The sequence below is a fragment of the Phoxinus phoxinus genome (assembly GCF_949152265.1).
Source record: "Phoxinus phoxinus genome assembly, chromosome: 6".
Taxonomy (NCBI): domain Eukaryota; kingdom Metazoa; phylum Chordata; class Actinopteri; order Cypriniformes; family Leuciscidae; genus Phoxinus; species Phoxinus phoxinus.
Genome location: NC_136881.1, coordinates 36,686,690 through 36,709,292, shown reverse-complemented (window position 1 = coordinate 36,709,292; position 22,603 = coordinate 36,686,690). Strand labels below are relative to the sequence as shown.

General features: G+C 39.8%; 1 protein-coding gene across 1 annotated transcript in view; it reads right to left on the bottom strand.

The window, feature by feature from the left end:
• Positions 1-1,375: 1,375 nt before the first annotated feature.
• The window catches only part of mast1a (microtubule associated serine/threonine kinase 1a), a 62,722-nt gene continuing 41,494 nt past the window's right edge, over positions 1,376-22,603 (bottom strand). The window contains exons 9-27 of the mRNA XM_079616398.1: positions 21,940-22,041; positions 20,848-20,980; positions 17,399-17,466; positions 17,004-17,080; positions 16,707-16,915; positions 15,695-15,833; positions 14,559-14,691; positions 14,315-14,480; positions 12,991-13,092; positions 11,723-11,845; positions 11,526-11,635; positions 9,419-9,579; positions 9,042-9,307; positions 8,728-8,961; positions 8,338-8,567; positions 8,107-8,229; positions 7,813-7,946; positions 7,541-7,728; positions 1,376-7,438 (exon numbers count right to left, since the gene is read on the bottom strand). Of these exons, the coding sequence (XP_079472524.1) occupies positions 5,694-7,438; positions 7,541-7,728; positions 7,813-7,946; positions 8,107-8,229; positions 8,338-8,567; positions 8,728-8,961; positions 9,042-9,307; positions 9,419-9,579; positions 11,526-11,635; positions 11,723-11,845; positions 12,991-13,092; positions 14,315-14,480; positions 14,559-14,691; positions 15,695-15,833; positions 16,707-16,915; positions 17,004-17,080; positions 17,399-17,466; positions 20,848-20,980; positions 21,940-22,041 (4,443 nt within the window). The 3' untranslated portion in view covers positions 1,376-5,693. The remainder of the gene's footprint in view (positions 7,439-7,540; positions 7,729-7,812; positions 7,947-8,106; positions 8,230-8,337; positions 8,568-8,727; positions 8,962-9,041; positions 9,308-9,418; positions 9,580-11,525; positions 11,636-11,722; positions 11,846-12,990; positions 13,093-14,314; positions 14,481-14,558; positions 14,692-15,694; positions 15,834-16,706; positions 16,916-17,003; positions 17,081-17,398; positions 17,467-20,847; positions 20,981-21,939; positions 22,042-22,603) is intronic.

Sequence of the window (22,603 nt, the reverse complement as noted above, 5' to 3'; positions counted from 1 at the left end):
TTAAATAAAATATGTTCATACCGTATGAATAAATTTAAACAGTTTGGAGTAACCTATCAAAAGGAAAGAAATTATGTATTTGGTAAAACTGTTATAAATTATTTAGATCAGTTATTTCATAATTTCTGTAGTAGCCTACTCTACAGTTTTAAAATAATTTTGAAAATATGTAAGAAATAAATCAAACCTTGGTTTGTTATGATAAAAAGGCTAAGTAGGGTAGGCCTACATTTTTAAGCTTTTTATTTTTAGACACATTTTACATTCATGAGCAAAACAAAAAAGTCCACTATCCAGATTTTTCCACTAAAATCCTTTTGAATTTTCAATAAAAACATACTCTAAATTCTGTTTTGCACTGATGCAATTTTGTTGTACTGTGAAGGATCACGTGCTTCCCTCTGACAAAGTTCATAATAAAAAAAAAAGTAAAGGGTCGTGTAGAGTTATGCTTTGTTTACATAAGTAAATTCTGCATGCAGAGCACTAATGGCATCATCGTTGTGCATCACATGACAGCCAGTTTTTGTATTTGTAAAAGGTCAGTTTTAGCACTGTTAACTAATAGTTTGTAACTCATACTGTGATAAAGGAGGACAAAAGCTCAGTGACCAAAGGTCTATGTTGACTTGACCAAAAAAAAATCTAACAATGCCTTGATGAACTTTCCTGTGTGAGTTCAGTATTATTCTCTAAAGCAAATAAAAGAAGCATGTAATTTTATACAATACATCTTTATTGATTGACTACACACACTGCACCTCAGTTAATGGACATCTGCATTAAGTAAAAGTGATGTACAGAACCAAATAAATAGATTAAATTACAGATTCGTTTCAACGCAACCTGTCCAAAATGCCACACATACACGATCCTCTTCATTTCTCCGATAGGACGATCACATTAGACCAGAACATCATGTTTATGTCTTTATTTTCCTCTATGTACAGTATTGTACAGAATTTTGGACAGATCATTAAAGCAACGTATAAAATAACTATATCCAACATGAAATAAAGTGCATTCTCAAAAGATCACATCTTGTAGGAAATTACATAAAAAAAAACAGAAATTTCTCAAACAAACACAAGCACTAAGAATACATTTCGACATACGAGTGTGAATATGTGTAGATTCTTGTTTTTCATCATTCAATCATTCAAAAGCGAATAAGACAGGGTTTAACAGTGCAGATAAACTGAACATTATAAAACATTAGTTGGTTCCTCTCGTATTCAACTATAACAGTCACATGGTATAAAGTGGAAACATTCAGGCCAGTGAAGTGTTAGTCGTCTTTAACCACAACTGAAAAGTCATGCATGGGAAAGGGACGAATATGACAAGAACAGCAACTATGTATTTTTTATTATTATTATTGTTACAAACATAACATTAGATATAGCCTCTATAACACATTCACCCAAAATCTTTCAATTATTTTATGCATATGTCATCATCACTTCTCCATTTCACTGATATATCCAAATAACTCTCTGTGTTGAGTTTCTGTATAATACAATAAATAAACCTATTATGCTTTTAATAGATATAAAGAAATCTTCACTAACACCCAAACCAGGTATGAAACAGCGAAGGATATCTGAAATGAAAGCTGCTTGAGGGATAAACAGCGTCAGAATACGTTTAAGGATTAATAGATATCTGAATGTCTATCCAAAGGCATTATCAAGCTACAGTATGAAATACAAATAAATAAAGCACTCTTGGTCTCGTCACTGATTGCTCCTACTCCTAATACCATCATATAAATATAAGGTGTAAAATAGTGACAGTGTCCCTGTTAGCCATCAGATGGCAGTATAACCCCATCTATAGACCTTATTCACAGTAGCGCCATCTTTGATTTTTAGCGGGAATGACAGCGAGGCTGTGAGGGATCCCGGATCTATTCAGTGGGTTGTCCTGTTGTTATTAGGGGTTCGAGCAAGTAGTGCTGAAACCCTATAATTGTTATAATTTCCAAGGATCAGCATTAAAAGTGATCGGGCAGACCAAACCATAAGTCGTAGAGACTTGAAACTTTTAGCGATGATACCCACCCCGTCCACAACGTCACCAAGGCTCGGCCCAATCGGCCAGATGGTGGCGCTACAGCGATCAAAAGTAGGCCTATATGGCTCACAACTCCTAAACCATTAGTCGCTGGTTAAGGGACCGTTGAAATATATATCGTTGAAATCCTTGGGCCAAGACCGGATTCGTTTGCCACCCATGTTAAATTTTCAGGTATTTAAAATTTTTCGAACCAAAAAATTTAAAAACCAAAACCAGTGCAGAAAGATTCTCTGCAGTCTAAATATCAATAATTATATATACACCGGTATATATAAAAAGTCCAAATTTCTATTCACGTCCTTTACGGGATGCCAAAACGTATGAAGTGGGTGTGGCCACTTTTACTGAAACGGCTAACCCTCTTGAACGGAATTAGATAATTTCATCAAATTCGGTACACCTTTATCGGCTCGGTCTGTGGTCACGTGGAAAAGGACTCGGCGACTGGCCACTTGGTGGCGCTATTCCAAAAAAGTGTAGCTACGCAACAGTCAGCTTGATTGACTTGAAAACTGGAAAACTGGACCAAGGCTGGTCCAAGGTGCCGCGATTCTTTATGAGGACATTTGCGTATCTTGAAAAACATGGCCGCCATCGGCTAATGAAGTTTGAGCAGCTCAGAAAGGTTAACAGAGGCCGATCGGAACGAAACTTTATACCTTATGGTAGAACTCCTCATTCTGAGCAACTTTGCCCGCTGTCAATCGAATCGTTCGTTAAATATTGGAGATTATTTCAAAAACCTACTTTCGCAAACTAGTCCCCTTAAAGGCATTAAAGCGCTTGCAGCTTAATTTTTGCTTGCAGCTATATAATTATTCTGCTTACGAAACACTGAAAAAAATTCTTACAAAGAAATTTCAGTAGACTAGACAAAAAACTGGGCATGAGCTGTGGAAAATTAAGTGATTTAGGAGCTTTATACTGGTTTTTACAGCAGACATAACCGAAAACACAGTAAGTTTATCCCTCACAGCCTCGCTTTCATATCTGTCAGGGCGCTGCTCCGAATAAGGTCTATTTCTGCCACACCTCAAATGGTCCTCATCATGTGATATATTTGTGTTACATTAATATACATGAATTAAATGATAAACCAAAAAAACAATGTCCTTATGTTCTACAAATTGACTAGAGTGTCAAAACCTAACATATGACGGAAAATGCTTAAAAGCAGTTGATTCTTTTGATTACACAAAAATGTTTTCAGTCTTCTTCTAAATATGTATAATTAGCTTTACTTAATAATACTGAGACAAATGCAATTCATACCATTTAATTATTATTTTATACCAATACTTTACCGTGTTTTACTACTAAAACCATAGTATTAGTTGTATTACTATACATACACTATGATTACTGTAGTAAAGTATGGTTACTGTAGTAAAACCATTGTTCATCTCCACAACTGTTTCCTAGCATTCAAGTGATGAAAAGAACAAACGCTGCAAAAAAAAAGAAAAACATCAGTCGCATCCCTACAAACATTTATGTTTTACATATGCTGAAAAATTACAAACAAATGTTTACTGATATTTTCTTTGCATGTAGTGAACAACATTCAGATCACAGGCTACACCGGGTTGCCATGACAACAGTGACATTTATTAATGCTTGACTAACTATAGAATATTTTTTACCATACAATCCTCTTTCGGTCTTTGATCCAACAATGTCTCAAATCACGGCCTGTTATGACTCATGAAGGATGTCATCTAAAATTGTGATATGCTTTATTACTTCAAAACTTAAGGTTCGTAGTTTATGGTTTTGTTTTGAATAGTCACTGCACTATAAACCTATCCAGTGCCTTAAACGTTCAGACCCTTAACCAAATTCTCTAATTTTACCGATTTACAAAACTTATTAGCATTCATTTCAATATATGGCTACTTTTGAATTGCTGTCAATGGAGAAAGATGCTCTCTTTGCAGCCAGATGGCGTAGTTATGACATCTACTAGTAGGCTAACTGCTCCATGCTAACCCGCCAAACCATGTCCTCTTGCTTTAAACGAATGAGGAACCCCACAGCTGAAGAATTATTATTCGTGTAGCGCATCTAACACTGGAGCGTGAGGTGAACAATCACTTTCAAGGACAATTCAGTAGCACAAAATAGAGTCAAAATGCACTAGTTCGAGTGAAGAGCTGTGTGCATAACACTGACCTACATGCGAGAATGAATTAAATCAGTCTTTAAACAGCGGCTGGATATTTACAGTAAAACTGTGAGGCTTGAAACATACTCTAGGAAAGTATGTAAATGTAGAGGGGCCTGCTTGACAATGCATTGCCAGCAGGGCTTGACTTAAACACGCGCCAACCAGACAAATTCTGGTGGATTTCAGCCGTGGCGTGTAACGCAGTATTCACGTAAACATAGTCAGTTATATTTTAAGTGAATGTAAAGAGTTGAGAAAGAAAACGCATCTGTATCAGTATCATGGATCCGTGCATCAATCTTAAAGTGACAGCAGCCTAATTTACCTGCCGCCAAATTATGATATACTATAAAAAATATCTATATGAAAGAACATCCTGCACACATTATTTTATACATTGTGTGACCATAATGCTGCAAATTATGCATTGCATTCTTTGTTGCTGCAGGATGCGCTATAGTGGCCATTAGCATGAACTTCTACAATCAGATCAACTATTTTAACTACTGTCACGTTGCAACCTTGTCCTTTTATCTGGGCCAGATAGAATACATTTTTGTTTGATTTGACAAAAATAGCTAAATTTAGCTAAATAAGCTAAATTTACGATATTAAAGTAGATGAAAGCTATACTTGCATGGCTGCCGAATTCACCGACTTGCCATAAAGGGACTTTGATGTTTACCTCAAAAGGCATCAAGCTAATTGCCGAAAAAGATGGCTCAGCAAATATTAATTTGAAGACTGAATGCTTATGCAAACCTTGGTTTAAAATAAAAATAACACATCAATAAAATGTCAACAATTTCAACATTCAGCATTTGTAATTCAGTATAATGAAAGAATTGGTTAAGTGTCTATTTTATAAGGGGAATGAATCTACAGTTTAGCAAACATCCCCCACTTAAATAGTATGCGCTAGCTGCTAATGGATATGCAAAACTCCTGATTTAGATTCAAGCTATGAAACTGCTATCAAAGCAATGTGTCCTTGATGACGTTCTGTCTCTACGCCAAAAACTTGATATGATATTACCTTTTCAGTTTTTGTGTTTTAAGGAAATCATGTGGCTGGTCATCTTAGAAAACGTAGGAACATTGTTTTGGTGTTCACAGCATTGTTTGATCTGTTAATGCACTTTGCGCTTGTTTTGTTTTTTTACCTTGTTGCATAAGCACCACGAAACATGCACCCATTCACCTTCTCACAAACACAAACACCCAACACACGTTCTTGTATAATACATCTATCATAATTTTCTGACACAGCTCTGCATGTACAATAAATAACAGCCTTTGAAATAACCTTGGAGTTGTTGTCCTTTGTTCAGCATAATATGATTTAGTCACTTGTTTTCACTGGCTGGAATGTCCACTAAAGTGCCTGAAAACATTAAATTATGCTAAACCCCCATTAAAGGCATCTATCTTTCCAAAAAGCACAAGATCAAGAGCCATTCTTAGGAGTAACGACAGTCTTCACCTGTGGAGAGGTGCTAGTTGGACTCTGACTGAATCCTTTGGAGCTTGGTCTACTCCCAGAAGCAGACTCAAATATTCCTGGTGCACAAGCCTGTGTGACCTCCAACTCTTTGGCCTTGGGCCCCTCTTTAACAAGCCCTATAGATTTCCCTGTGCTTGTCAACTGTGGAGCCATACCAGATCTTTCCCATGGAGACTGAGGTTGAGATTTGGGCAAATCAGGAGGCACTCCAGTTGGAGAAGGAGTAGGAGATGGAGAGTGTTCCTCAACAATCTCCAAGAGACATTTGTCCTCCCAATCAAATGTTCCACGGTAGCAGCTGACCGGAGCCAGGCACTTGTCCTGCCGAAGTTTTCCCAAAACAGAGCACTGCGCCTGAGGTGGGTGGGATGGCACAACCCCTTTGGATGGAGCTAAGGCAGTTCTCACCCTGACATCTGAAGTTCTGGTATGGGGATCTAATATGCCCTTTTTGAGACCCTCTCCTTCACCTGATCCCTTACTTGCTTTGGTTACCTCTGTGCTTGTTGTCATCCCAGGAGCACTACATGGTATGCTTGGCTTGACTAAAGTTGAAGTCTTCCCAACTTCTGTTTTCACTTCTTTCTTCCCAGTATCCTTTCCCCCTTCTTTTTCCAACATGTCTTTGCTGATAACACCTGATGTACTTACAGAGCATGAAGGCTTATTGGTTCCTTGTGCCTGGTTTTGGGGAATCTTTGTAAGACTTCCTTTGTCATTATTCCCTGCTTCCATGATGAAACTTGGATCTGTTGTTTTGGCAGACGGGGAAGACGCTGTGGACAGGGGCGATGGAATGGAGGCAACTACACTACACTTTGACTCTGATGCTACTGGAGAAGATTTGGTCAATGGAGGCTGCCAAGTTTGGGGTTTGGCCAGGCAACTTTCCTGTAGAGTGTAAGGGGGCCGCTGAGATGTTTCAAAACTTGGAGATTTTTTACTACCAGGTGGAGTAATGCCACCAGAAGGGAGTGTCTCTTTGACCACCCCTGGTTTAGCCTCACTAGCTTGACTTGGTTCGCCAATCCTCTCCTTGTCTCTATCCCTTTCTCTCCCAGCAAGCAAAGCATCTCTACTCAAAGGGGACTCCTGTCGGCCTAGTTTCCTGACCGGCTTCAGAACGCCCGTTTCAGGCGGTGACGGGGTCGGTTGTGTGGGTGAAGGAGAAGTTGTTGGGGCAGATATCAGATTCTCACCCTCAATTTCCACCAAACTCTGCAGGCCAAGCTCACAGTGGAAACCATCCTTTCTATAATCCGAATGTCCAACCTCCAAACTGTGCTTCCTCATCATCCCAATCCCCCCTTTCTTTTCAGATGAAAGCGGTGACCCAAGTTTCTCTGCTGACTGCACTCTTTTGAGTAGCGGTGATCTGGGTGGCTCTGCGCTCTTGGGTCTAGGCCTTATGATCGGTGGGGAAGAGTGCAGTTTGGAAGGAAAGGTTTGTGTGGTGTTGGAGCTTCCGATTGTGTGTCCAGGCAAAGGAGGTGGTGAGGATTGAGTTGGGGACGGAGTATGAGCCAGCGGAGACAAGGGAATGTTGCCAGCAGACTTGCAGCGGGCTGAACGATATTGACGGTGTAGTTTTGGGGACAGTCCATTCAGGGAGCTGGGCCTCATATGCTGGGTTGTTGCAGGGGAATTTGGGGTACTGGAAGCAGGAGAGCTGTTCTGGGAGGAGGCACCTGGGTCAAGAAGATCAAAAGCCAGGGTTTAATGTGTCCATTAAACTTTTGAATTCTTAGTTTACCCTTTTATAATCACAGAACACACTTTGATCTACTCACCAAGGTGGGACGACTCGGGGGTTGAGCGGTAGCTCTGGGTGGGGGAGTGACCAGACAGGCTGTGTGTTGGAGAGCCAGGAAGACTATCGCTGGATGACAGGGACCGGTTTAGAGACGACAGACTACGGCTTGTATGCAGCAGGTTGGACTGCTTAGTTATTTTGCGGAACAAAGATCCGCGCCTCTTACTGAGAATGATAATGGAAGGAAAAAGACAGAGGTGAGAAAAAAGATAAAAGATTTTCTTATATGACTATCCTTACACATTATACCTCTCTTGTCCCTCTTTCACCGGCCTCTTACTGCGTCTAGCCATTTTGGACTTGTAACTGGACTTGCGTGCAGGTCCCACTTTAATGGATGTGTTCTCAAAGGGCGTGGTGGTCAAGGTCACCTTGTTTCCACTCTGAACGAAGATAAAGCAAAGAAACATGCACACCTTTATCAACTAATCTTGCTCAAATCATGTGGATTCCTGAGGACAGGTGTGTTATTACTTTTCTAAGTGGTTAACTTGCCATTTTTGCCTTGCTGACGAAAACATCTCATGCAAACTCATGTCTCACCTTAAGTATAAGCTCTACGACTTCAGTATGGACCAATCCATGCACAGATTCACCATTGACATGAGTGATGAGGTCACCAGCACATAGTCCTGCCTCCTGGGCCATGCCTCCATCCTCCACGTGCTGTGATTGGATAAGGACAGAATTACTAATTATTGCATCAACAAAATTATTGCAGCATTTCTGTTCTATACTCAGTCAACTTTATCTCATGGTGTGTTGCTTTCTCACCCAGACTATGTGATGCACACTGTAGACATCAGTGTCTCCAATGTAGACCCGAATGGCACGGAGTGTGAAGCCATACTTTTTGCCAGAACGGTGGATGGTGATTGGTGAACGGAGCACCATGACTGTGGGGCAGTAATCCCGGCTGGGAGAGGAGTCTCGTGATGAGGGGTTGGACGAGAGAGACCGTGGAGACATAGGACTGGCCAGTGGAGAGCTACTGTGCTGCTCAACTAGTAAAAAAATGACTTTTTAGGAAAGGAAATCTTTTTTTTTGGCTCATAACAACTAAGCACAGAATTTTTGCATTACATTAATGAGAATTGGAGGGAAAATTTCTGAAAATAATGTTGCATTGTAAAATCTCACGTGCGATTGGAGACTGAACTGTACCTCCAGGTATGATGACAGACAACGCGGTGGTAGATGCAGATTTGATGACCTTGTTGCTGGGACGGGAGGTGCGCTTCTCCCCATCGCAAGACATCTGCTGATGACGCGCTCGCCGAAGCACCAGATCCTTGGTCGCCCGCTGACCGACGGGGTCACCGATTGAGACCGCTGCTGTGGCCCCAGTAGAAGGTATGGCCTGTGGTGCCGATATCTCACCTGTTCTCAATGGCTTGTCTGCCAAATTTACATTCACAGAAATTTACATTTTACACAACACCTGACTTCATATATAAGCACTTCTTTCCTTCACTCACCTGCCCCTTTACCGGCACTGGTTGACATCACTTCCTTCCCAGCATTCCTCTGTTCGTTCGCACTGGGCGATGATGGAGCAGTGGCTCCTTCTACCGATGGTCCAGGGGCTTTAGCCGCACCCTGTCGTGCGAAGAGCTCTCCATCGCCCTCTTGAGGAGCCGCAAACCGGTGCGTGTCCATTAGGGCTGAAAAGCGGCGCCGGGCACCCATCGGAGGACTGAAGTCTCCCTCCATATACAGAGACTCAGAGCATGACAGACGTTTCCTGTGAAAAGTATTAGAACGTACCACATCATTTAAAAAAAGCATCTTTATGCGCAGTATTATGGTGATATATCTGACAAACATGGTTTGAATCAAACTCTCACAGACGTACATCTCAGGTGAGCTCGTCCTCCAGCTCTTGTCTCTCATGCTGAAGCTTCCCAGACTCTCCCGCTTGGCCATCTTGTCTTCGCGGCGCCCTTTGTGCTCTCGGCGGGTGACTACAGGGGACTTCTGCTCCAGCTGGGACAGGTGCTCCATGCTGCTATACACCTGACAGACAGAGAACAATGCCAAAGGCTGCTTTGTTTACACCTCACATGTGCTGTAGAAGTCTGTAGGAAGTCTGACTTTTTTGAAGAATATCCTGAATGTTTTCTATAGTATAAAAAGGATGGGGATTGGGGCTGTCAAGCTAAAAAAAAAAGACCATAAAAGTCTTCTGAAGCCATAGAATAGCGTTGTCTTGAAATATAGAGCACAAGTCATATGATCACTACCATTCAAAAGTTTGGGGTCAGTAAGGCCGTGTGTCCACCAAAGCGCTTTTAGCCAGCTGAAAACGCTAGGCGCTCTGCTGTAAACGCCTAGCTGTGTGCGCTTAAGAGCGTTTTGGCAGTTGAGACGCTTCGTTGCTATGATACAGAATATCCGTTGGTCGGTGTGGTATTAGTCACGCCCTCCTCCACTGTGATTGGTCGGTTGGGTAAAAAGTAACAGTGATGAGCGCGGCGGTTTACCCAAAGTTGAACATTCTTCAACTCTCGGCGACCTGTAAAAAACGGCAAACGCTTCAGCGTGAAAAAGACGCTCAGCGCCTCGTTACACTCATGGCGTTTTAAAAACGCGGCTCTCCCATTGAAAACAATTGAAAAAACACGCCAGCCACGTGAAAAACGCTTTGGTGTACACACGGCCTAAGTATGTTTTTTTGTTTGTTTTTGAAAGGAATAATATTTATATTCAGCAAGGATATTAAATTGATCAAACGTGACAGTAAAGACTTGTTACAAAAGATTTGTTTTTAAAATAAATGCTATTCTTTTGAACCTTCTATTAATAAAAAAATATCAGTTTCCACAAAAATATTAAGCAGCACAACTTTTAAACAAATGTAAAACATTTTTAACATTGATAATAATCATAAATGTTTCTTGAGCAACAAATTAGAAGGATTTCTGAAGGATCATGTGACACTGAAGACTGGAGTAATGATGCTGAAAATTCAGCTTTGATTACAGGAATAAATGACATCTTAAAATATGTTCAAATAGAAAACAGCTTTGTTAAATTGTAATAAGATTTTAGATTTTTTTACTGTATATTGTACAAAAACACAGTAAAAACATTTAAGGTTTTACTGTATTTTTTTATTTAAGAGAAGTGCAGCCTTGGTGAGCAGAAGACCCCAAACGTTTGAATGGTAATGTAATGTATATAATTATATGGTGCTTTCCTGCTACTTTGGTGCTTGAAATCACTGATGTTGTTCATTATCCAGTCATTTTGCTGTTTGCATAATTGTGTTTGTTTTGTTGTTTATATAATCCAAGGTCTTTGTTCAGGTCCTGAATAGGGTCGCACGTCTTGAGAAGAATCCTTTAGCATATTCACGCTAAAGAAGATCAGAGAATGTTTATTATGTAAGAGTGCGATTGTGTTCGCTTATCTGAAGCCCACTGCTTCACACAAGTGTTTTTATCAAGCACCTGCGTTCAGAACAAACACATTAAAATTCCTGCCATTTCTGGGAAAAGAAGGTTTATGCAACGTAAATTAACTGGAAGAGGAGATTTTTGAAAATAGTTTAACAGTGATGGCCTTTTCAATGGATACATGTAGGACAAGTGGGGTTAGTTGTCACATGAGTTATAAGTCATAAATGTTCGAATGCACAAATGCTTTTGCCAAGACTTTAACATCTAAAAATGTTTTTTCGATATTCACTGGAGTAATAATTGTGACATCTAGCCCCAGTCTCCACTAAAACGAATCAGATGTAATGTGAAAAAAAGGATACAATTACAACCTATATAAAAAGGATGAGTGTTATTCAATTCACATTTATTTGTTTAGCATTTTTTTACAACACAAAAGCAGCTTCAAAGAAAATGCACGTTTCAAATGTTGTTCCAGAGTTAATGAGTGTGTTTATGCATGCGAGAGTGTTTCTTAGAAAGAAAGCATGAAATATGGATGCAGCCGTGTGTTAGACTGACCTTGCTGAAGCGCGGTGAGCAGGAAGAGAACTGTCTTATCTCCACCGGCTCATCGTCGTTGGTGTCGTCCTCGTCGTAGGAGTTGATGTGCCGATAGCGCTCGGACCGCGCTGAGACAGAGGGAGAGTGAGAGGATGGTGAGAGAGAGAGGGATGCAGATCAAGGCCAGACTCAAAAGCAAATGCGAGTGTCCTCACTGTCAAAATAGCTGGTGTCCTCCTCAGACTCCAGATGAGGGATGAACTCGGCCTTCTGTCGGAGTAAACCGTTCCAGTCCAGTCCCGAGAAGAACGAGTGCTGCTTCAGTTCGAACGCTCCACCTGTTCACAGGGGTCAACACACATGCATTTATAGGCAATGTAAACAGATAAACAGCAAATCTTGGTAAGATATTAGGTGTTATGATCATGGATTGTGATGCAAAACACTCAAACTGGCTGATCCTTTTCTTTTTCAGAAATTTCTTAATTTATCAGTATGTCCAAACAACGGTTTTCCATACACTGAAAAAAAACTAGGGACTGGGACTGTAAATAAATGAAAAACACTATAAGGTAAATAGTCTTCTAATGTTAGACAAAGTTTTGCATCGAATCACATATTGTGCATCAAGATGGAGTCACGGCAAACATGAATATACACAAACACAAATGAGATTTGAAAAATATGGCAGAGAAGGGAAAACATTTCTGAACTTTCTGTAAATTTCAAAAACTTTTTTGTTGTTTTCAGATCTTGGCAGCTTTCATCTCATCATTTTGTCTCATAAGCTTTCATAATTTATTTTTATGGTATAGAGAACAGTGACAACTTTCACATCCTGTGACAGAAACCATCATATGGAACAACAAGAAATGATGACAGAAGTTTAATTTTTAGTGATTATATACAGTACTATTCAAAAGTTTGGGGTCAGTAAGATTTATTTTTTTAAAGAAATTAATACTTTTACTCAGCAAGGACGCATCAAAATGATCAAAAGTGAGTATGTTACTAAATATGTCTATTTCAAATAAAACATTTTTTTTTTAAACTTTCTATTTGTATAAGATGCCTGATTTTTTTTTATCAGTTTCCACAAAAAAAAAAAAAAAATCGAGCATCAAATCATCATGTGACACTGAAGACTGGAGTAATGAAGCTGAAAATGCGGAAATATTTACAATTTAAATTGTAGATTTAAATAGTAAACATGTGTCAAAATATTACAGTTTTTACTGTATTTTTGATTTAATAAATGCAATATTGGTGAGAAGAAGAGACTTCTTTTAAAAAGTATTAAAAAAATCGTACAAATCCCAAACATTGATATGGTAGTCAACAAAAAAAAAGATGAAATAATAATATGCATAGATGAATTGCTCACAATAAGACCAAGACCATGTATTACATTAAAAAGGATCTAATTTGATTTCATGTTAACTTGTTGAAGTTGTCTTGCCAGTGAAAGCGTGGTAAAGTGTACCTGTGCCCAGTCGCACCACTGGGTTGGTTTGCAGAAGGTCGGAAATCAGGCTCTGAGCTTCACTAGGCAACGCCTCGTCTCCCCCAGGCCACTCAATATAATCTGCACAAACAAACAAACACACACAGTAAATCTGTTCGCAGCACTGACGCTCTTCATCCCATTTCAGTTTCTGTAATTGCAAACCTTTGCAAGAAAAACGGAGCGCTTTGGAAGAGTTCTCTGGAGGAGAGAAAAGGCTTGGCTTTTGCACTAATCAACACCGCTGTTGCTAATATTAGCACAGAAGTTGCTTTTGAAGCCAGATTAGCAGAAGAGAAGTGTCAGGACACAATGTGTGATTAAGCATTAGGATTTACCTCTGCGTGAGACACAACATTCAGGGGCTGTTTACACCACACTAAAAACGTTAAAAAAATGTATGCGTTTTGGCCGTTCGTTTACACGATTTTGGGTTGAAACAAAAACGTTTAAAATGGGTTTAAAATTTTTTTGTTCAGTCTATAATGTTTCATTGCCATCGAATGGCCTGGCAGCAGAATACAGTGTTTTTAGTCACTGTTGTCGACTCGTGTGAACGGGGATCGTTTTGAAAATGGTGTTGTCTGTATGCAGAAAACTCAAAGGAAAAACTTCTCAATTTTAAAGGAACACGCCGACTTTTTGTGACTTTAGCTTATTCACCGTATCCCCCAGAGTTAGATAAGTCCATACATACCCTTCTCATCTCCGTGCGTGCCGTAACTCTGTCTGACGCACCCACCGCTAGCCTAGCTTAGCACAAAGACTGGAGATAAATGGCTCCAGCTAGCATACTGCTCCCAATAAGTGACAAAATAACACCAACGTTTTCCTATTTACATGTTGTGATTTGTAGTCACAGCGCGTACAAATAACAAGGTCACATGAGACACAGCCATCTTATAACCGTATGGGAACTATATTCTCAGAAGGCGAAACACTGCTACTTCTGCGGAGTGATTAGCTCGCAGCGCCTGAGAAGCCCTGTGGTGAGGAGCCGAGAGTTCGCTCAGAGTGTTGCGCTAATCACTCCGCCCAAATAACAGTGCTTCGCCCTATCAAATCACAACATGTAAATAGGAAAATGTTAGCGTTATTTTGTCACTTATTGGTAGCAGTATGCTAGCTGGAGCCGTTTACCTCCAGTCTTTGTGCTAAGCTAGGCTAGCGGTGGGTGCGTCAGACAGAGTTACGGCACGCACGGAGATGAAAAGGGTATGTATGGACTTATCTAACTCAATCTAAAAAGTCGGCGTGTTCATTTAAGCATATCGTTGTCGCGTAAACGAATCCTCAGACTCACCTGTGATCACCTGACCAAAGAGCTCTTCAGGCGTGTCTCCGAAGAACGGCACACAACCCACTAGAAATTCGTAGAGGATGATCCCCATGGCCCACCAGTCCACTGGTTTCCCATAGCCCTGCCTGAGAATGACTTCCGGGGCAATATACTCCGGTGTGCCGCACACCTGAGACAGAGACAGAGTCATTACGGCCGTGTTTACACCTGGTATGTAATCCCGTCACAATAGGACAAGCGTCTTTACCTGTTTGTCCCGGAACTCCCTGGCGTCCTTCTCGATGTGTCCCTCGTACAGGTTAGTGGTGAGATTCATGAGCCCCATCTTTGACAGGCCAAAATCAGTCAGCTTAATGTGACCCATCGACGTGATCAACAGACTGTGAAAAAGAACCAGCCGTGAGAGTTCGCTTGAACAAGGATGATGACAAGATGAGCCGTACACTAGACAGGGGTGGCATCTGTTTTACAGCTTGAAATGGAGCGCAACAGGAAGTAAAAATCTCATTCATTTTCTCCATAGGGAACGATTACTTATTAACCTTTAAAGACAGACCTACTGTGAGCTATATGAGGTTGTTAATCGATGGTTTATGCTTTTGTTCAAGCCGTCAGCCCACATTATTTCAGTAAAGTCTCACAGCAGAATTCCTGCTGAAAAACTACATTACCCATAATTCTGCAGAGAAATCTCCAACAATTTGAAGTGAAACAAGCTAATTGTGCCAAAAGAGCCATCCACTTCCATTAAGCACAGCGAATGACATGCGTCAGTCTCCCGACGCTCTCAAACTACTTCAATATTTGTATATTTAAATGTATTCGTCACACAAATATGGTACAACGTGCAGTGAAATGCATTTTCCGACACATAAAAGAAAATACATCAATTAACAAATCAGAAAGTTAAGCAATGACGATAATTGTTTTTTACATATGCACAGTTTGCAATAAATGTAAAATGTGTGTTTTTCTACATACACAATCAACATTTTTAAATTCATAGTTTTATATATTTCCATCTTTTTTAATTCGATTATGTCATTCGCAATGCTTCATGGTGATTGTAGTTCTTTCCCTCATTAAACTAGTTAAGTGCACAGTCTTGTACTGGTGTCATTTTGGTTCATTTTTCAGCTCATAGCTGGCTGGTTTGGCTTATTATAACTCTATAATAAGGATTTATTTTTAAAAATCCATATGGGAAAAATACTTCCAGAACCAAGGCTGCTTGAACTTTTGAACTCTATGCTCAGAGGATATTTGTGGGATACATGCGCTTGTCTGTAGGCATTATAATGAGTGCGACATCTTTACACCGACTGCACTTCCACTATTTTACTTGACAGATGACCTCCACTCCAGCAGGGGGCGCTGACTTACTTGTCTGGTTTCAGGTCTCGGTGTACGATGCCATAATTATGAATGTACTCCAGCGCCAAAACAGTCTCAGCAAAGTACATCCGAGTCATCTCCACAGGAAGTGCTCCGATATTCTTCAGAAGGGTTGCACAGTCGCCGCCTAAACGGGGATTTTAAAAATGGCTGAATTAACATCCGTACATGTTCGGAACCAATAGCTCAGTGTGACACACAGTGATGGGAAGTTCGGATCATTTTACTGACTGACTCTCTTGTTCGATCTGTCTTTTTTTCCGAGTCATTTCGTTCATTCAAGTGGCTTTAAATGTTATACTCTTAACAGCCAAACACATCCACTTACGCAATCTTGATCATATTCTGAATTAAAGGGGTGATGAACTGAGAAATCAAATTTTCCTTGAGCTTTTGACATATATATATATATATACATATAAGTAAGTATCGTAAGTATCAGAACTGAAAACTTCCTTGTTAGTCCAATAAAAGCTTTTATTGACAGCAGTCACAGCGAACGACAGGTTTTTCAAAGTGGGGATTTATGGCGTCAAAGTGTATCAAACACCGCCTTTGCAGAAGAAGGATCAACGCCCACTTCAACACCACCGGTTTAGCCCCGCCCACCAATTTGCGTATTACATGCAACTCATTATAATGTGGGCATTTACTTACAAGTCTTCAATGCACGCCCATAACAACTGAGCGTTTCAGGAGCTAGGCTCAAAACCAGGGTAGAAAATAGCCTATTACTTATTTATTTGGATGTTTTTGAATGTAAAAATCAAGCGAACGTCGTCGCTGAAGTTGACCTCAGACAACAATATAAAACAATTAAAACGGCCAGTTCATGACCCCTTTAAGAAATCATTATAATGCAGTCAAAAATAATTTACAGGAAACAAATTAACAATTACTTTACCTTCCGAGTCTTTCGTTAATTTGTCAAGTGACAGACGTAATGAACCCACACACACATCACTACAGTGTGTGTGTGTGTGTGTGTGTGATGTCTTACCCTCTACATACTCCATCACCATACACAGGTGACGGCGTGTCTCAAAAGAGCAGAACATGCTGACCACGAAGGGGTTCTCAGCGAAGGTCAGGATGTCCCGCTCCACGAACGCCTGCTGGATCTGGTTCCGCAGGATCAGGTTTTGTTTGTTGATCTTCTTCATGGCAAAGCGCTGGCGTGTCTCTCTGTGTCTGACCAAATACACAGCTCTATGATCCAAACGAGAGGGAGAGATCCATATTTACAAAATGGCTTTGAGTAATTTCAGAGTGAATAACAGTGTTCGAGTATCCTTACCCGTACGCTCCGTTGCTGATGAGTTTGATAGTCTGGAAGTCGGATTCACAGGGCGGTTTGATGGCTTTGAGCTTCCCCTGAGAGAGAAAAAGTGCGATTCAATGCAGGGGAAATAAGTAGAGTCACTGGAGCATCATTTCACTCCTTATGCCGTTTCATTTCTCCCGCTTTCATCCTGAATCCCTGCCGCTGCAGTTGTGCTCCTAGAGTTGGCTGAGTCCTTAATTAAAAATATGTTTCCATGTGAAAGAGGGAGAAAATTGCAAGCTTATATAACACATCTCGCTCTGTTTTTCCCCGCTCTTTGCTTGAATCACAGACTTTATTCTAGTCGGTAAAAGAAACTCTTTGGTCATTGCAACACAAAATGTACATGACTACAGCAATGCACTCACTTCAGCCGAGTCGTCCGTCTCCGGCGTGTGTGGGCCCTCACTGTCATAACTCTCCAAATTCACCATTTCTGTATGGGAGGAGGAGGTTTGGTTACTCATTTTTAATTTGATGTTTTTCTATGCAGTTAAATATGTACTGACTTTGAGGAAATAAAATTACATAAATGTGTTGTTTGAGAAACAGTTTTATGTTTTAAACTTAAGTTTTTAGTCCAATTAATAGCCTAAGATTCTAGTCAAATGAAATTAAATTAATATGTAAAACATAAATATATTAATAATATACACTACTGTTCAAAAGTTTGGGGCCAGTAAGACTTTTACTATTTTTTGAGAGAAGTCTCTTCTGCTCACAAATCATTTATTTGATCAAAAATACAGTAAAAACAGTAATATTGCGAAATATTATTACATGTTGAAAACAGTTTATTATTTTTGTGGAAACTGTGATGCATTTTTTCAGGATTTTTTTTATCAAAAGAACAGCGTTTATTTGAAATTAATTTGAAATGATAAATTATAAATAAACTTTGCTGTCAATTTAATGTGTCCTTGTTGAATAAATGTATTTTTTTCTTTAAAAAAAATTTTTTTTACTGACCCCAAACTTCTGAATGGCCAAAAATATATATATATATCATGATCATGATTATATATATATATATATATATATATATATACAAAATTTGCATTGTAATTCTATGGTATATGTCCAAAATTGTGTATATGTAATCATGAGCAGCATGCACATGATCACTCTCAACAAATGAAGAGTTTCTAAAATTCATAAATAATTAGCCATCTGCCTTTGCCTTTCCATGAGCAATCCAACAGCATATTGCCTAATCGTGTCTAAAAACAACCCCTCCCGTCACCACAGCAACCATCCATTCTAGAGAGAAATATGAAGCATCGCTGATCTAAATAAAGACTATGATATAAATAAACAACAACTCAAGAAAACACTGAAAAACACACAAACAAGCACTCAAACAGCAATTAAAACAGTTATTTTTTCCCCGTCAGCCTCAAGCTGAGTTCAGTATATCGGCATGTGGAAAATATCATCTTCAACACATCTGGGATTTTAAACTTCATTTTCTCTGGCAACTTGTGCAGCCGGAAAATTAAGCGAGGTGACTGAAACGAGTCTTCGCAATTTCACACTAGACTTGAGTGACCGGAGTTAAACCTGCTTTTCCCAGGGATACGGTTTCACAGTGTCCAACTCAAGCTGGCAGGATTTAAATCTGCATCCGGATAAATGATGTGCTGCTGGACTCTGGCGACAATAAACACAAGGCCAAACAAGACTGCTTTACACAGGAAATCTCATTGGACCATAATCTCACTCTATAAAAACGGCAATGAAAATGATTCATAAAGTCCCAACATAAATGGATTAGGTATACATTTTATACTCACTGCATGCAATGAACTTAAGTTAAATAAATTAAAGGCGCAGTATGTAAGTTTCGCAACTAGAGGCCGCGTTTTCAAAACAATAACAAAGGCGTGGCTTGATGATGCCGTGAAGGAGCGTGGAATCATGGGAGTTTCGTCTTCACCTCCACAGCCGATGGACAGCAATCCGACGGGAATCCGAGGGTGAGCTAATGTATTAAAGTTTTATTAACGTTACCGTGGTAATGAAGCAGGGTGGGGCCGAGGGCCTGAGACATTTTACCTTGCTGTTTTTATTAGGCTTAAATGCTGATGCCGCTCCTTTCGTTTTGTCGTTTATGCATATTTTAAGTTGTTTGACGTCTACCTCCTTCGTCCCTGAACTTTGTAACAGTTATGCTTGATCACTTAAAGGGATAGTTCACCCAAAAATGTTAATTAGCCCATGATTTACTCCCCCTGAAGCCATCGTAGGTGTATGGGACATTCTTCTTTCAGACGAATAATACTATCAGAGTTATATTAAAAAATGTCCTGGCTCGTCCATGCTTCATAATGGCAGTGAATGTCTTTGGAAGTCCATCAAAGCGAATGTATTCATGATTAAAGTGCTCCACGCTTTAATAAAGGCCTTCTGAAGTGAAGCGATGCGTTTCCATATTCAAAACTTTATTAACTAAAATAACCAGCTTCCGGGCAGACGGCCGTACGCATCGATTTACGCCAAAAGAGTAACCCTTGAACTTGACGCACAACGTAATGACGGCAATTGACGCCTCTCACGGTTCAAACAGGGCTGGGCAATGGTATTCGTCATTACGTTGTGTGTCAAGTTCAAGTGTTACTCTTTTGGCGTAAATCAGTGCGTATGGCCGTCTGCCGGAAGCTAGTTATTTTAGTCAATAAAGTTTTAAATATGGATATTTTTTTTACACGAACGCATCGCTTCGCTTCAGAAGGCCTTTATTAACCCGCAGAACCGCGTAGACGTCTTTAATCATGAATAGATGCGCTTTATTGGACTTCCAAAGACATACAGCCATTCACTGTCATTATCAAGAGCCAGGGCATTTTTTAATATAACTCTGATTGTGTTCGTCTGAAAGAACAATGTCATATATACACCTAGGATGGCTTCAGGGTGAGTAAATCATGGGCTAATTTTCATTTTTGGGTGAACTGTCTCTTTAAATTCACATTATTATATTTGCAGTGCAATTAATTTAAAGTCCCCCTGTGGTGAAAATCAAGTTCTGAATGTTGTTTATAAGTCTAAGTGGTGTTTTTAATATACATTTTTCACATAAATTTTCACTTAAAGCTTAAGTCGACACCATTGCTGAGTATTTTCTCCTTAAAACTGCGGTGAACCAAAGACAGTCTCAAAAACACGGTTTGAAATCGCTGGTGTTTCTGACGTCACACACTATCTTGTAACCAATCAGATCAACGTGTGGTCGTCAACCAGTGGATCTCTGAGCTGGAGTGAGTGAGTGGAGGCGGGTCTCATTTGCATATTCATAGAACCACGTATACTAAATGAGGCAAGGGTGTCGAGTTACAATCAAGCAATTTTAAGGCATGAAAAAAACATTTTCAATGAACATATTTTAAATATGTCATTTTGGTGATCAAAGATGAGTTTTAGGGGATAAGATTATTGACTACAGGGGGACTTACTTTAACTAAATAGGCCGAGTAGCATCAGAGTGCTAACACATTTTTTGCTAGAAGAGTGTTTTGTTGCGTTTAGGTGTGCAGTGAGAGAGAGAGAGCAAGTGCATGTTTTTATCAAAAGCCCCATTACTCTGAGCCGGCTGCTGTTTGCCAGGTTCACAGCGGTGCTTACACATTTCCCAGCGTTCTTGGCAGAAATACAAACTTCCCACTGCCTGTGCGTCTCCTTAACCTGTTCCATAATCTCATCAATGTCTCTCAGTATGACCTACATTTCTCCCCCCCGTCTCTCGGCTTCGGCTACGCTCGTTCCTCTAGAGACTGACACGCTCTGTGTGAAGATGTTCAGTCGTGTTGGTCCCGCTCACCTTCCAGAGGGTCTCTGGTCAGGCCGAGCTGGCTGATGATGTATCGTGGGATGTCGGTCTTCATCAGCTGGCCCTCTTTAGCGTGGTCTTCGGCTGCCTCCAGGAGGTGGTAGAACTCTTCAGGGTTAAACTCCTGAGGAAACAGCGGGAGATGCAGTTGTTGGTCAATTGTAGCATTCTGTAGTGAAAGAAACCACCGGTCTAAAGTTCGGGGTTTGTCGATTTGTCAATGTTTTTGAAAGAATCTCTTTCTTGCATTTTATTTGATCAAAAATACAGTAAAAACTGCAATATTGTGAAATATTATTATAATTTAAAATAACGGCTTTCTATTTGAATATGTATTAAATGTAATTTATTCCTGTGACGCAAAGCTGGATTTTCAGCATCATTACTCCAGTCTTCAGTGTCACATGATCCTTCAGAAATCACTCTAATATTCTCATTATTATCAATGTTGAAAACAGTTGCTTCATATTTTTGTCGAAACTTTGATACGTTTTTCTTTTTCAGGATTCTTTGATGAATAGAAGGTTTAAAGAACAGCATTTATTTGAAATATCACATTTTATGAAAATGAAATTTCCTTTACTGCCACTTTTGATCAATTAATGCAGAAAAAAACGTACCTATTCTAAAATTTCGAATGAAAGCATAGTTTTGTTTACTATGCAGCGATCTTGAATATTTGTTTGTGATTGTGCGCTAATTTTTGTTGCTAGGTCAATTAATATGTTCGATTGTAACAGACGTTTTTTTCTTTAGTGGAAGCTTTAAGATAATAAACAGGTAAAAAATTTTTGTATTTCATGTCCCCATATGTATTTATCTGGTGATCCATATTATTTATGTATGCAGTGATCCATATTTCCAGTGGTTCCACTACTGGGAGCCTTTTGTGTTTGATAATACCAGTCGAGGTTTTTGTTACACTGAAGCCTTTCAGCACATTGTACTTTCTTCTCCTGACCCTTGGTGACCCCATCAGACAGTTGCTATGGCAACTGCACAACGTAGGCTGAAGATGTGACCAAGCCCAGCGACAGGCAGATCAAGGCCTGTGTGTGTGTGTGTGTGTGTGTGGACTCTCACCAGACACTCAAGCAGTCGGGCAGGGCGGGAGATGACGATGAAGAGTTTCTTCACCAGCTCTATGATGAAGGTCAGCTCTGAGCTTTCTGATCGCTCATAGGCCTAAAAGACAACAGAAGACCATTAAATTAAAAAAAACTCTTTTACCTACTCACAATCTTAATCGGGAAATTAAACTTCTGGTCAGCCAGCATGAGTGAATTTATATTTTTCAGGTCTCCTGATATTAGGTTTGTAGACAAATATAGATTTCATTACTAAATCTGAAGCTCAAAGAAAGCATTTGCTCACGGCTGTAGTTAACGCAGGGCCAAATTATTCCAAATTAAAACATTAAATAAATATTTAAATGAATCATTAAAAGCATAATTAAATACTTAAAGCTGCAGTCCGGCACTTTTTTGTGTTTAAAAATATCAAAAAAGACATTTTTGAAAAAAAACGTAACCAGCCAGTGTTCAAAACGATCTGCTTGCCTTACCTCGATTCAAAACGGTAAGCTTGTAATAATGATTTTAATTCCAGTGGTACTGGTGGATTTCCGCGGGAATTTCGAGCATGTCTTTGCGTCATTACGTCACTTCTGTAAACATAGAGAAGGAGTCCCCGGCTAGCGTGTGTGGATGATGGTGGAGATTTAGCTTAGCACTTGGTATGGCGGATC